We start from the raw sequence: 14,633 nt of genomic DNA, 5'->3' as shown, positions 1-14,633 counted from the left end.
ACTCTAGGGTACAGTGTGTGGAAAGATAATTAGGCAGTGGGCACCCGGCAGCATGGGAACTCTCACTGGGCAGTTGGAGGCAGGAGTCAGAGTGAGATAGAGATGATGCCACCCCTCTCCTGTGAAAGGATACTTTTTTATAATAAAGTGAGGATGGACTACCTGCTTTCGTTGCACCTCTTACATGGTGCAGTGAGTAGGACTCAAGCCTATGTGGGAAAATCCCAAGTTATTGTAAGGCTGCTCATCTTCTTCAGGAGATGGGATGCACCCAAGGAAATCTTCTCAGATGGAAACTTCCTACAAAAAAACAGGGAATCATGGCCCACATCTCCTCAGCCCACTCCTCCCAGTTCCAGTGGATACACCAAAGCAGTGGTAAAGGCAGCCAAATGTGTGTTGAGGGGCAACATGGGTGTTGGAGTTAGCCTGCACAGCAGCAAAGTGACTTAGGCTATGCTCTAATATCTCAACACCCCCTAAGAGAAGGGGATGTCACCTGCACAGCTGGCAGCAGGAAGACAGTTGCGAGATGGTGTCCTGGTGCCGCAGCAACATTATATGATAAACCGGCAATGGAGAACTGGTCTGCGAAACAGGGAGCGGGCCATATCAGAGAGCCAGGCTTGTATGCAGGGTAGGCCAGCAGGGTTGGTTGTCCTATACAATTTTGTGACCTAGAAACATGACAGTTTTGTCTCATATTATTTTTTTCCATCGTTTTACCTAACTGATGTAAGGCTATTTGGGCAGTAGTTCAAGGCACACTTTTTATCTCCTTTTTTTTTTTATATATATAGGAGTAACATTTGCTAGTTTCCAATCAGTTGGCACCTGACCATCCAAAATAGATATGTTGGATATATTTTTGATGGGGTATATCAGCTGTCTCCTGACCTCTTTTAAAAATCTTGGAGTTAATTTATATGGACCTTTGGATTTGTTAGGATTTGATTGGTCCAGGTAAATAGATACTTCAGAGCCCCTCATTTCTTTAACCTTCATCTCTTCTTCATCAGATCCTTGAAACATTTTTGTTTGTTGTGGTATACGAGATGTTTCTTCAATTGTGAGTACAAAGTTAAAGGAATAATTTAGTATGGTAGCCATTTCCTTGTTGTCAATAGTTATTGTCTCATGTTTGTTTTGTAATGGTCCAATTCCTTCTTTTACTGTTTTCCTTTGTCTTATGTACATGTACATACACACGTCCACACACGCAAATATACATACCTACACAGCTTTCCATGGTTTACCCCAGACGCTTCACATGCCTTGATTCACTCCACTGACAGCACGTCAACCCCTGTATACCACATCGCTCCAATTCACTCTATTCCTTGCCCTCCTTACACCCTCCTGCATGTTCAGGCCCCGATCACACAAAATCTTTTTCACTCCATCTTTCCACCTCCAATTTGGTCTCCCTCTTCTCCTCGTTCCCTCCACCTCCGACACATATATCCTCTTGGTCAATCTTTCCTCACTCATTCTCTCCATGTGACCAAACCATTTCAAAACACCCTCTTCTGTTCTCTCAACCACGCTCTTTTTATTTCCACACATCTCTCTTACCCTTACGTTACTTACTCGATCAAACCACCTCACACCACACATTGTCCTCAAACATCTCATTTCCAGCACATCCATCCTCCTGCGCACAACTCTATCCATAGCCCACGCCTCGCAACCATACAACATTGTTGGAACCACTATTCCTTCAAACATACCCATTTTTGCTTTCCGAGATACTGTTCTCGACTTCCACACATTTTTCAAGGCTCCCAAAATTTTCGCCCCCTCCCCCACCCTATGATCCACTTCCGCTTCCATGGTTCCATCCGCTGACAGATCCACTCCCAGATATCTAAAACACTTCACTTCCTCCAGTTTTTCTCCATTCAAACTCACCTCCCAATTGACTTGACCCTCAACCCTACTGTACCTAATAACCTTGCTCTTATTCACATTTACTCTTAACTTTCTTCTTCCACACACTTTACCAAACTCAGTCACCAGCTTCTGCAGTTTCTCACATGAATCAGCCACCAGCGCTGTATCATCAGCGAACAACAACTGACTCACTTCCCAAGCTCTCTCATCCCCAACAGACTTCATACTTGCCCCTCTTTCCAGGACTCTTGCATTTACCTCCCTAACAACCCCATCCATAAACAAATTAAACAACCATGGAGACATCACACACCCCTGCCGCAAACCTACATTCACTGAGAACCAATCACTTTCCTCTCTTCCTACACGTACACATGCCTTACATCCTCGATAAAAACTTTTCACTGCTTCTAACAACTTGCCTCCCACACCATATATTCTTAATACCTTCCACAGAGCATCTCTATCAACTCTATCATATGCCTTCTCCAGATCCATAAATGCTACATACAAATCCATTTGCTTTTCTAAGTATTTCTCACATACATTCTTCAAAGCAAACACCTGATCCACACATCCTCTACCACTTCTGAAACCGCACTGCTCTTCCCCAATCTGATGCTCTGTACATGCCTTCACCCTCTCAATCAATACCCTCCCATATAATTTACCAGGAATACTCAACAAACTTATACCTCTGTAATTTGAGCACTCACTCTTATCCCCTTTGCCTTTGTACAATGGCACTATGCACGCATTCCGCCAATCCTCAGGCACCTCACCATGAGTCATACATACATTAAATAACCTTACCAACCAGTCAACAATACAGTCACCCCCTTTTTTAATAAATTCCACTGCAATACCATCCAAACCTGCTGCCTTGCCGGCTTTCATCTTCCGCAAAGCTTTTACTACCTCTTCTCTGTTTACCAAATCATTTTCCCTAACCCTCTCACTTTGCACACCACCTCGACCAAAACACCCTATATCTGCCACTCTGTCATCAGACACATTCAACAAACCTTCAAAATACTCATTCCATCTCCTTCTCACATCACCACTACTTGTTATCACCTCCCCATTTACGCCCTTCACTGAAGTTCCCATTTGCTCCCTTGTCTTACGCACCCTATTTACCTCCTTCCAGAACATCTTTTTATTCTCCCTAAAATTTACTGATAGTCTCTCACCCCAACTCTCATTTGCCCTTTTTTTCACCTCTTGCACCTTTCTCTTGACCTCCTGTCTCTTTCTTTTATACTTCTCCCACTCAATTGCATTTTTTCCCTGCAAAAATCGTCCAAATGCCTCTCTCTTCTCTATTTAGAAGGAATTCTTCAAGGAAGTTCTTTTTCTTCCTCGTGTTTACTGTCTTATGACCTTCTTATACTCTCTTTGGATTGTGATTAATTCCTGGCAATTTCAGTGGTTCCCATTGATTTGAATTTCTTATATGTTTTCTTCTTTTGGCAGATTTGTCATTCTATTCTGTTCATCCATGATGTTTTTGAAATATTACAAATTCTCTTCATTATTTATGGAGTACATGTCTTTTCAATCTTTAGTAGTGTGTTTTTAGAATTTTCCACATTTCTTTTACTTTGTGAACGCCAAGAAGTTTTTTCTGATTGGTACTGCAAATTTTGTGTCTAATGTTTTCAAAATTTGCTCTCCTGTAATGTGAGATCAAGGGTTTGTTGGCATTTATTAAGGGGAAAGGATTGCATTATGTATTGATAGGTTCGAAGACCTAGGAGAGTGCTCGTTGCCCTCAGAACAGCTGAAGTGATGTACTTCTGTTTGGTATTTTAGGGTAAAGCAGGTAAGGTTTCACCACCTTGAGAGATCTACCAAATCTTACAAGACCATGAAAATGAACTGGTGTCTTCATCAAGGAGTGGCCTTAGTGCCTGTTCTGTTGAGCTTTTAGCAAAGATTATGAAACTGCTGCCCAGTTTGGAGCTAGACTGTGAGGCTACCTTGAAAATTGGTTCACTAAGGCCAGAATCTCAGACACCAAGGATGATATGGAAGATCTAATTTTGAGGACAATATTTGAGAGGTCATCTCGTGAGGCGCTCAGTGCCTACTTTATGTTATAGTCAGTTTCTCTTTGCCATGACTGAGAAGGCTAATGTTCATTCTAAGGCTTGTGGCTATGATATGTGCTGCCAACACAACTCCCAGAGATTGACTGGAGTACCACAAAGCTGCCGTAATGAGCTGAACAACCAGGGTAATCAGATTGTTCAACTTGATTATTTATTGCCCACCAGATGTCAAAGGTTGTCCTTAATGAAGGAATGAAACCAGGTTTGAGAGTAAAGGACGAGGAACTCAGTATCTCTTCCTCAGTAGAATTCATACAGAAAGTATCAAAGTGCAAATATTTGGGCTTTTTAGATTTACTACTTAGAGCAAGAAGCAAAATAGATTGTGTTCTCAGTCATTGTAAGGCAAGATTACAACCCCCTGAAGGACCTAACATGTTGTGGTAAAGGAAATAGGGTTTCTGCATTAAGAATGATATATATCAGTACCATAAGATTGCTTATAGACTTACAGCACATCTCTCTTTTGTTTACTAAGGGAGGGTTATGCAGGCATGAAATCATACAAACTGAAGAAATGAGAATAATTCCAGGATGTCAGAGCTGTGATTGAGATAATGGCAGTGGGATTAAGGTTACAGAGCATTTCTCAGAGAATCAGTAATTTATTAACACATGGTTTTTGTGAGAGGAAGTAGTGGAAGTAAACTTGTATAAGATGTGCAAGATGAGGACCTTTGCAGGCAGTGTAAGAGGTGCAGTGTGATATGCTTACATGTTGAATTGAAATGAATAGTGTGATAGATTTTTGTGCATCTTCTTTGGGTGGGGAAAGTTGCATGGTACCTTCCTGGGGGGGCATCAAATAGGGATAGATGTAGTGCCTCTTGGGATGAGGAAATCATTACATGAAACAGGGTAGTTGATGGCTTTGTAACAGGATTAACACTACCTAAAAGAAACGCATTACCTGTATATTGTGATGGGCCAGTTTTGTCAAGCGGCTGGGCCAGTGTGGGATTCTCATAAAGCAATACATGGACCAAGGTACTGATGACACAGGCCTTCATCATAAAACAGTATGCTAGCCCAAGCCTTCACTAGGAAAGCTTGGTTGTAGACTAAGCTGCAGAGGTAGAAAAAAGCCTCTGAAACCAACTGCAGGCATAACCTGAGGTAAGTTTCTAAACTCACAAAAGACTGTTGCATAGGCTGAGGGTAGATGTTGACTTACATCTCTTTGGTAGATTGTGCCATTTTACTAAGATTGTAGTATTTCCAGCTTAGAATATATGTATTGAGATTCTAAAAGACTCATGTCTGATGTCTGATCCTAGAGAGGCAAACTGAATATAGTCATGCACTCACTCTTGGAATTATCATGCCTTAGCCAGGTACAGTCATACCAGTTAGTTATGCTTAGAATGACTGAGTTTGACTATTTTCTTATGGCAGAAAGTTGCTTACATTTTGTCACTCTCTCTCTCTCTCTCTTTCTCTGTTAGTATGAGACTTTCAGCCAGTTGAGCACCATTATATGTCTAATTGTAACTTGGGTAAAAGATTAGAGCATTTTGTATCTTGTCTTGTCCTAGAAATTAACATCATACAATTTTAGCTTCTATATGTTTCCATATAGATTTTATGATTCCATTCACACTGTACATTTACCTTTGGGACTTTGCAGGGGGATGTAAATGCATACGCCGTATTGTGTTCCATAAAGCATCATACCTAGATGATGCTGGACTGATCCAGTTACCACTTCTGGAAAAGTCACTTAAAGAACTTCAGATATCGTCATGTGGTAATGTCACTGCAGATGGACTTAGAAACATTAAGAAATTAGTGTAAGTATTTTATCTAGCTTTTGTCCAGCAACCTTTTTATATCCATTGATTTGCTTCTTGCTTTTTATGGAAGGACAATCTATATAAAATCTTCATATGAAATTCTTTTTTAGTAAACATCATTATTCATTTAAGTGTGGGAGTACTGATGGCAAGACTCACTGCATTTGATTGAGAACTTTGCTTGTTTATTTCATATTGTTTAAATCTAATTCCTCAAAGTGCATTAACCTGCAATTTGAACAAATGAAATTGATATGAAAAGGTAAAAATTGTGTATGAGTGGATGTGTATTCTTCGTCTGTTTCCTTGCCCCACTATGCTAATGTGGGAAACAGTGATCAAGTATAAAAAAGGAAATATATATAGTGTTAATGGGATGGCATTGATTAGGGCCTCAGTTGCCCATGCTGTCTCAGGTAATGAAAAAAAAAGGAAACTAGACTGAAAGAGGAAATATAATTGTGGAAGCTACACGAAGTTAAACAATTTCTTTGATGAGTTGGGAAATGAAGTTCTATTGCATAGTATAGATAACTGGTGTAGAAGATTCTGTTGAATCTACAAAAGAGTTAGAAAATGGGCTCCTTTTGCTGCAGATAAAAAGGGAAGATTAAAAAAAAGATATCACAAAGCAAAAGAATCTAGGATATATTGTGGCGGAGATATAAGCTGTACTACATCCAGCCAGCAATTGAATGAGATAAGAGAGGAAGGAGCAAGTATGACAAGATAAGAAAGGAGGAGCAGGGAAACTTTGAAAATTTTGATTAATCTGATTAACAGCTTTGCTGCAGGAGGGGAGTGCCATTTCCTGAATAAGGAGGTACAGTACTTGTACTGCCATGTTGGCATTGGGTTGGTTACTGATACTGTCACAACCACAAGGCTATCCATCATATTCCCCTCCCTTGCTGAGGTAGTTGTCTGTTCTTGCCACAACTGTACATGGGTTGTTGGCATCCAGTCCACAAATCATGCCTTTTCCCTCCTAAATGCAGCACTTGGCAACACTTTAATCACTCTTCCCTTTATTATATACTCCAGTTATTCCTTCTTCTTTGTAAAGATAATGACAGCACATTTTCATTTATATTCTCCAATGCTGAAGTGGAATGGCATTTTCAGTTGGGGAGGGTTCGATGGTTTCCAGGGCCCCCTGGATTGAAAACATAAGTGGAGCCCATACTACTCACTTGGTTAGACATAGCTTCCAAACATGGTTTATGCTTGTTTATTTCTTTAACATAAGTGGTCTCAAATCTAACATTTTCTTTTTAGAGCTATATCTGTTAATTTCCTTACTAACACAGGAAAAGGCAAACACCTAAGAAACAAAAGACAACAGTATCATTAAACCACCCATTCTCTCTCCAACAGAAACCTCGAGTACCTTCTCCTGTATGACCTCCCAGAGATAAGCAACAAGGATTCTATGGTTCAAGAACTGCAGGAGGCTCTGCCAAGATGTGCTATTGTCTTTCCTTATGCACAAGCCAAAGATGACCCAAATTTGAAAGAGAAAGAAAAGAAATAAATAGATCAGACTAGCTTTGTATTGTTATTAGTGTCATGTAATTGGTTGTGCAGGAACAGTGACACTCTGCTGTGAATGTGTTATATGTAATTTAAAGTGTTTTCATGAGATATGTACTGACCTTCGCAGTGTATGATAATTTTAGGATGTTAAGTAATGTAATATGTTTGTGTATCTTATGGATGGTGCAGCCATTATAAGACGTGGCTCTGCATTTATGACCCAAAGAGACCCTCACAATATAGTTTATGTCACAAAACAGATTAAAATCACTTTCTTGATCATTGTATTATCATTAGCAGTATTTATATTTATGCTAACTGTGATACTTGTACTGTATTGATATTAGCAGTAGATATATATCATTGGTTGAATGTGCACAAATGGGCAAAGTTCCTTAGTGACATATAGTTTCTCAAGGTAGGTATTTATAAACCTGAGAAAGGACTGGTTATTGGGAAAACCTGGTTTTGAAACAAGGATACACATAAGTACACATCGAATAGAAGAGGTGGTAAGAGGACATGACTTAGTTTAGTACTGATTGACTGGTGCGCAAAAGAGAGATTGTTGGATGTGCATATGTCTTGTCATTACCTGGTGGAGGTGAGGATGAGGATTTCCAGAATCTTAAGGAAAAGAGGAAATTTTATGCTTAGAAGAGGTTGGTGAATATAAGTGAGCTTGGAAAGGAGATTTGTATGAAGAAATACTAGGAAAGATTGAGCAAAGAATAGCAAAAGGTGAGAGTAAATGAAGCTATAGGAGTGGGTGAGGATTAGAGGTATTTAGGGAAGCAGTGCTGACACATGTGAAAGAAGTCTGTAGCATGTGGGAGGTGGGCAGGTAAGAAAGGATAGTGAGTGGTGGGATAACAAAGTTAAGTTGCTACTGAAAGAGAGGAAAGAGGTGTGTGGTTGGTACTTACAGGGAAGGAGTGCGAGTGATTGGGATATGTACAAGAGAAAGCAGCAAGAGATTAATAGGAGGATGCAGGGGCTGAAAAAGATGGCAAATGAGAGTTAGGGTGAGCAAGTTTTAGAAAATTTCATAGCAAATAAGAAATTGTTTTAGGAGGGAGGAGTATAGAGAGTGGGAGTGGGAGCACTTGAGGGAGAAGGGAGGGGAAGAGGGCAGAAGGAGGATGTGGAAGCCCCTGAGGGAAAAGAGAGGTGAATAGGGCAGAGGGAGGACCACAGTGAGTGGGTTTGGGAGCCTCTGAGGGAGAAGGGAGGTGAAGAGAGCAGAGGGTGGACTACAGAGAGTGAGTGTGGGAGCCCCTGAGGGAGAAGGGAAGAGGGTAGAGGGATGACTACAGGGAGTGGGTTTTGGAGCCCCAAAGGGAGAAGGGAAGGGAAGATGGCTGAGGGAGGGTGTGGGAGCCCCTGGGGAAGAAGGAAGGCAAAGAGGTCAGAAAGTGGATTACGGAGAGTGGGTGAGGTAGCAGATGTGGAAGTGGTGAGGTGAAGATGAGATGAAGTGAGTACTCTGAAGGATTGCAGATGTAGGATGTTTGGGTCAGGGAGGTATACGAAGTGAGAATCATGGAGAGTGTTTTCGTGAGGAAAGAAGAAGTGGTGCAAGCCTTGCTATAGATGGTATGTGGCAAGGTGGAGTAGATGGTATTTGCAGTTGAATTTCTTAAGAATGAGGGTGACTGTTGTTGATCGGTTAGTTAGGATATTCAGTGTATGTATGGATCATGGTGAGGTACCTGAGGATTGGTGGAGTGCATGTTTTTATTTTTTGTTTCATATATGTTCTCCGTATCTTGTGTTAGCACGATAGCACCTGGAACAGATGAAGGGATATCATTCTCTGGCTGTCATGTGTAATGCGCCGAAACCACAGCTTCCTATCGTCAACCAGGCCTCACAGACCTCTTCATGACTGCTTCACTTACCATGGTTCAGTCCATTGACAGCACTTCATCCCCTGTATACCAAATTGCTCCAGCTCATTCTGTCATACGTAATCTTTTCACTCCACTGCATGTTTAGGTCTCCAACATCCTTCCATTTTGGTCTCTCCATCTCCTTTTACCCTCCACATCTAATGCATATGTCCTCTTTGTCAACCTCTCTTTCATTCTTTCCATATATTCAAACTATTTCTGTACGCTTTCTTCAGCTCTCTCAGCCATGCTCTTTGTATTGCCATACTTATCTCTTACCTTATTATTAAGTACTCCATCAAAACCCAACTCATACTGTATACTGTCCTCAAACATTTCATTTCCAGCACATCCCCTTTCCTCCACACTTTTTCATTTATAGCTCATTCCTCGCATTTTTACAACATAAATGAGACTACTATACCTTCAGAAATACATATTTTTTCATCCCAGATAATGACCTCTCTCTCCACACATTCCTCAATGCTCCCAGAACTTTCACCCCTTCATCCACCCTATGACTCACTTCTGATTCTTTGGTTCCATTTGCTGCCATGTCCACTTCTAGGTATCTAAAATGCTCAGTATCCTCCAAAATTTCTTCATTCAAACTCACTTCCCAACTAACCTGTTACACCTAATAACCTTGCTTTTATTTACATTTACTCTTAAATTCCTCCTTTCCCATGTTCTCCCAAACTTGCAGTTTGTCACTGGCATCTGCCTCCAGTGCTGTGTCACTGGCCAACAACAAGTGACACTTCCAAGGGACCCCTCACCCCCTACAGACTCCATATCTGCTCCTCTTTCCAACACTCTTGCGTCTACCTGTCACCACCCCCTCCATAGGCTAATTAAAAAGCCTCGGTGACATCATACACTTCTGCCGCAGACTCCCCCTCCTCTCTCCCTATTTGCACGCATTCCTTACACATGATAAAAATCCCTTTCTACTTCTGATAACTTTCCTTCCACATTATATATTTGTAACAACTTCCACAAAACATCTGTCAACCCTCATACACATACAGATCTTTCAAAGCTAACACCTGGTCCACACATCCTTTACCATTCCTGAAACCATATAGTTCTCCAATCTGATGTTATGTACATGCTCTCACCCTCTCAGTCACCACCCTCCCGGGAGATACAGCTAACAGCTACACTCAACAAACATACATTTGTAGTTTGAACCCTTACCTTTGTCCCCCATGTCTTTATACATCGGCAGTATACATGCATTCTGCCAGTCATCAGGCACCTCACTATGATCCATACATACAATAAAAATCCTAATTAACCAATCAAGAATACAGTCACCCCCTTTCTTTCAAAATTCAGCCGCAATACCATCCACTCCAGCTTCCTTGCCACACTTCATTTTGCACAAGGCTTTCACCACCTCTTCCCTGTTTACAGAAACACTTGCCATGACTCTCAGTTCACATATCATGATCTCTAACCCAAACACCCTACATCTGCCACCCTATCATAAGACATATTTATAAATCCTTCAAAATACTCACTCCATCTCTGTTCCTCCATTACCACTCTATTTACCCCCTTCACCTATGTCCCCATTTGTTCTTGTGTACTTCTCACTCCTTCGGAAACATCTTATTTTCCCATAGGTGTATTGTTACTTACACACTCCAACTCTCATTTGCCTGCTTTTTCATCCCCTCTACCATCCTTTTGACTTCCTGCCACTTTCTGTGGTATATCTCCCAGTCATTCTCACTCCTTCTCTGAGAGGGGCTGTTGGTGGGATGTCTGAGTGTTGCCCGATGGAGACTTTGTAGAGGATTTTGGAAAAGAGGAAACAACATGTATAAGGTGGTGAAAGTGAGCTTAGAAAAGAGGTTTGTTTGGAGAAATACCGTGTGAGATTAGGTGTAGATTGGGAAAAGGTGAGAGTGCATGAGGCTAGGGGAATAGGTGAGGAATGGGAGGTACTTAGGGAAGCAGTAGCTTGAGTGAGAGAAGTATGTGGTGTGTAGAGGGTGAGATGTAGGCAGGTGAGAATGGATAGTGAGTGGTGGAATGACAAAGTTAAATTGTGAGTGAGAGAGAAGAGGTGTGTGGGTGGTACTTAAAGGGAAGGAGTACAGGCCTTTAGGAGATGCACAAGAGAAAGCAGCAGAATGTCAAAGAGGGCAAATGAGAGTTAGGGTGAGCAAGTTTTAGAGAACTTCATAGCGAATGAGAAAATGTTTTAAGAGGGAGGAGTATAGAGAGTGGGTGTGGGACCCCTGAGGGAGAAGGGAGGTGAAGAGGGCAAAGGGGCGACTATAGTGAGTAGGTTTGGAAACCACTGAAAGGGAAGGGAGAGGGTGGATTATAGAGAGTGGGAATCTCTCAGGGACAAGGGAGGTAAAGAGAGCTAAGGGAGGAAGTAGGGACCCCTAAGGGAGAAGGGAGGTGAAGAGGGCTGAAGGAGGGTGTGGGAGCTAGCGAGGGAGAAGGGAGGTGAAGGGGGCAGAAGGAAAACTACAGACGGTGTGGGAATCCCTAATGGAGAAGGGAGGTGAAGAGAGCTGTGGGAGGGTGTTGGAGCTCCTGAGGGAGAAGGGAGGTGAAGAGGACTGAGGAAGGGTGTGGGAGTCTGAAGAAGGTGGGTCAAGAGGTATGAGGGAGGGTGCAGGAGTCCATGAGGGAGAGGTGAGGGGAAGAGGGCAGAGGGAGGACTACAGAGAATGGATGTGGGAATTCCAGAGGGAAAAGGGAGGTGAAAAGGGATGAGGGATAGTGTGGAAGGCCCTAAGGGAGAAGAGGGGTGAGGAAGAACGCAGGGCCTGGGGGCCCTTGTGGGAGAAAGGAGGTGAAGAGGGTGTGAGAGCCCCTGAGGGAGAAGAGATGTGTATAGGGCTGAGGGAAGGTGTTGCAACCTCAAAGGGAAAAGGGAGGTGAAGAGGGCTGAGGGGAGATATGGGGGCCTCTGAGGGAGAAGGGAAGATTAGAGGGCTGAGGGAGGACGTAGGGTCCCCAGAGGGAGAATGTGGAAGACTCTGAGGGAGGAGGAAGGCGAAATGGGCAGACGAAGAGTATGATCCCCTGAGGGAGAAGGGAAGTGGGATTCTCTCGCCGTGGTAGTTAACGGATATTCCTCTGATTAGCTCCGTCTCGCTAGGCCTACCATCATTCTGTTTTTGGTCTTGCTCTCCTTGATTTTTTTTCGCCATTACTCTCTATCATGAAGCGCACAGCCCGTGTAGTTTTTTAATACTGTGTTGATGACAATGTGCGGCTCACTAATCCCAGGTTTGTTCTCGATGGCGTAGGACTGTGCTAGGAGCACTCCACTTCCATGATGGAAGTCAACTGGCTGAAAATGAAATTCAAAATGGAAGCAAACTCTTACAATAGGCAGTCAGACTTTGTTCAGCAACGTGCTTTCGTATTAAGTCTCTACCTCAACAAAGTAGCCTAAGCACTGGGAAAGAGGAATTTACATCGGATCCTTACAAGACTATTATCTGGAACATAGCTACACGAAAATGCCAAACCGTTAATCTGTATTGTCGATGAATATTTCCAAGGTGGAATAGTCCCGCAAGACTGAAGACTGGTAGACGTCATTTCAATATTATAAAAAAAAAAAGCCGTGAATTGCCTGGCAATTGCCATCCTATTAAACTCATATCATTATATGTAAACTTCTGGAGTCTATTATCTGAGAACATTGTAACCTACCTAGAACAACACAGTCTGATCAATATTATTATACGCGGCATGGTTTTAGAGGCACAGATCATGTCTTTCAAACCAACCTGAAATTTATCAAATTGTTCAATATCCATGACTAGATAAAAGCAATATATATATATATATATATATATATATATATATATATATATATATATATATATATATATATATATATATATATATATATATATATATGCACTTGCAGAGAGCATTCATCAAAGTTCTCCATGTTAAATGATGCAAAGTCCATGTCGTAGGGATCACTGGTTGCACAGGGAATTTGATAGAAGCCTGTTTATGTAATAGGCAGAGTCGTAATGGATGAATTATATATCACCGTGATCACCCATTACTAGTGGTGTCCCCAAAGGATCCGTAATTGCGACTATAGTGTTCATCATTTGTAGTAACGGTAAATAACCTAGGTAACGTTCCTGACGTAGGGTTGAATAACCTAATCGTTACTGACATAGGGCACAATAACCTTATTAACAATATTGACGTAGGGTTAAATAACCTAGTTACCAAATTTGCAGATGACACAAAGATCAGCAATGCCATATAAACTGAAGAAGGTGAATTAATCTACATGATGGCAAGTACCATCTAACGTCAATAAATGTCAACTGTTACAATAGGAACTATAAAAAAAAAAAAATTGATTATGAACTGATGGGACACAAGATGAAGGACACCCCTAAGTGTGTGAGATTTAGAGATCACTGTCTCCTACAACAAATTTTCCCAGCACTGTAATGAAGCTGCTAAGAAAGCAAATGGGATGTTAGGATTTATTAACAAAAACTCTTCGTGCGAAAGTATGGATGTGGTATTACCGTTATACCCAAGTCTAGTTAGACCATCTCGAATACAAAGTACAGTTCTGAGTTCCTCATCTGAGCAAGGATATTCTTAAATTGGAAGCAGTGCAGCTATGAGAGAATAAATTGATTCCTTCCTTGCGTAATCATATGAGGACAAAGTACAAGAATTAAACTTGTTCTGTCTAAGCACGAGATGTCTCCGACAAATTAATGAAATGTTTTAAAACAATTAAAGGATTCAACAACGTCGGTATTGAAAGTTTCTTTACAGAAACACCAGCGCTACCAATGAGAAAATAAACTAAAATTTAGAGGTCACCGAATTAGTCTGGACTACATTTTTTTTTTCTTTACCAAAGTCATTGCAAAGCAATTCTCTTAATATCTTCGAAAATAGGCCTGATCATCACTTGTCACTCTCCTGTATTGAATAATTCACCTGCCATAACGGAGTGGTATATGCCACTTTCTTAATTACCGATTTCTTACTGGGCATGGTGCAGTAGCATACCAACGTTGACTGGCTCATGTCGTCTGCTTTGAGAGAGTGAGTAGGAGTTTTTGTATAATTTTTCAACATCAATAATGCAAACATGGTAAGTCGAGAGGCTAGGGCTTAAGGTTATCCTTCCTATTGTTTTCATGACAAAAGGTGAAGGGGTACATGTCATTGGTGATTTTCTAAATAAGGCTTCCATCAGGCATATTAATTCTGCAAGGTATTTTTTTCTGCCTGTTTCCCGTCTGGCTTGTTGCCGGGGTGTGGGGAGAGAGTCTTTGCTTTGCTATTTTCGTCTACTTCTTTTAAGAGGACCATTTTTTTTTTCTTCTACAGTAGTGTTAAGACTAGACCACTTCGTTTGGACCTTGGGG

At 41.5% G+C, this 14,633-nt stretch overlaps 1 protein-coding gene across 7 annotated transcripts in view; it reads left to right on the top strand.

The window, feature by feature from the left end:
- Nucleotides 1–7,616, top strand: part of LOC139754262 (ATP synthase subunit s, mitochondrial) — a 35,795-nt gene extending 28,179 nt beyond the window's left edge. For all 7 annotated transcript variants that reach the window (XM_071671619.1, XM_071671613.1, XM_071671618.1 and 4 more), the window contains exons 5-6: nucleotides 5,635–5,797; nucleotides 7,178–7,616. In XM_071671619.1, the coding sequence (XP_071527720.1) occupies nucleotides 5,635–5,797; nucleotides 7,178–7,334 (320 nt within the window). In that variant the 3' untranslated portion in view covers nucleotides 7,335–7,616. The remainder of the gene's footprint in view (nucleotides 1–5,634; nucleotides 5,798–7,177) is intronic.
- The last annotated feature ends 7,017 nt before the right edge of the window (nucleotides 7,617–14,633 follow it).

The sequence above is a fragment of the Panulirus ornatus genome, chromosome 16 (assembly GCF_036320965.1).
Source record: "Panulirus ornatus isolate Po-2019 chromosome 16, ASM3632096v1, whole genome shotgun sequence".
NCBI lineage: Eukaryota > Metazoa > Arthropoda > Malacostraca > Decapoda > Palinuridae > Panulirus > Panulirus ornatus.
This window is presented reverse-complemented; position numbering and strand designations above follow the sequence as displayed.